Genomic DNA, 1,173 nt, shown 5'->3' with positions numbered 1-1,173 from the left:
GTGTGTGTGTGTGTGTGTGTGTGTGTGTGTGTGTGTGTGTGTAAAAACGACTTGTGCACGTGACCTTGCAGGTTTTAGCATTGGTGACGCAGAATATAAACCCCGTTTTCATCTGTCTTTATTTTTACCTTTTTTTTTTCACATTAAAGATGCACTGTCAATTGCCTCAAAAATATCCCATAAACCATTACATGCCGTATCCAGTATCAATATCCGTGAAGTTGTCCATGTTTTAAAGACTCTTTGAAATTAAAAGCTTTAATTGTTTGTATCTTGATACTGATCAAACCAGTCTAAAATATTGTTATTCAGAACCAAAGAGCTGGTCACCTTCTGACTGGACACAAAACAATGACAGACAGCCACAAGTCAGAAACTCCTGACTGAACTGACCTCTTTGTTGTCTCCTCTCTGATCCTCTGTCAGTTAAGCCAAACTAAGAAAACAAGCCAAACTAATACAAATCAGAACGAAATGTCAGCTGATAGACGCTCATTAGGAAAAAATAAAAATAATTTCTTGAAGGTTTGCATGTCTCTTGTTGCCTTTAATGATAAACCTTTAAACTAAGATTCCCTCATGCTGACAGATAACGTTATTGTTTTGTCAAACACTGAAAATAATGTCACGTGGCATCTCATGTTGTGAGAGGTCACGTCTGAGTTGACTTAGTTTTCCMGTTATTTTTGTGTTTTTGCAATTTTAGCTCCAAAGTCTAATCAGACTGACCAAGGCTAAGAAGTAGAAGAAAATGTGAATGTGTGACACGTGTTTCCTCTGCAGGTGAGTTCAGCAGCATGGATCAGTGTGAGGACATGGAAGAGGAAGTCCCAACCTCCAAAACTGATCCATGTCAGGAACGTGAAGGCCAAAGCTGGGATCAGAGGTAAGAGAACCTTCTCTCACTGTCCATGACTCTTCTGCATGTCAGAGCTCAGCATCACTGGCTTTATTCACAGGAGGAAACACAAACCTGAGCCTGGACCTGGACCTGGACCTGGACCTGGACCCAGCCTTGTGTCCTGTAAGAGCGACACGTCTATGGGTCGTTTTATCAAATTTAAACCAACTGTACTTCCAGCAGCAGAGAGGTGAGCTCTATTTAAACATTGTAAATGTGTAAAATGTTTTAATCCAAACTGAGTTCTGTCTGGTTTTATTGTTTCCAGACTT

The 1,173-nt window shown here is 40.3% G+C and overlaps 1 protein-coding gene across 3 annotated transcripts in view; it reads left to right on the top strand.

Annotated features, from left to right (window-relative positions):
* Positions 1–1,173, top strand: part of LOC106519141 (protein NLRC3) — a 19,498-nt gene that overhangs the window by 6,797 nt on the left and 11,528 nt on the right. For 2 of the 3 annotated variants that reach the window (XM_014010682.1, XM_014010684.1), the window contains exons 2-3: positions 784–886; positions 960–1,091. In XM_014010682.1, the coding sequence (XP_013866136.1) occupies positions 798–886; positions 960–1,091 (221 nt within the window). In that variant the 5' untranslated portion in view covers positions 784–797. Of the gene's footprint in view, positions 1–706; positions 887–959; positions 1,092–1,173 lie in introns of those variants that run through there. The other variant, XM_014010683.1, reaches the window with a different exon arrangement.

This window comes from Austrofundulus limnaeus, unplaced genomic scaffold (assembly GCF_001266775.1).
Source record: "Austrofundulus limnaeus strain Quisiro unplaced genomic scaffold, Austrofundulus_limnaeus-1.0 Scaffold72, whole genome shotgun sequence".
In the NCBI taxonomy this organism is placed as follows: domain Eukaryota; kingdom Metazoa; phylum Chordata; class Actinopteri; order Cyprinodontiformes; family Rivulidae; genus Austrofundulus; species Austrofundulus limnaeus.
This window is presented reverse-complemented; position numbering and strand designations above follow the sequence as displayed.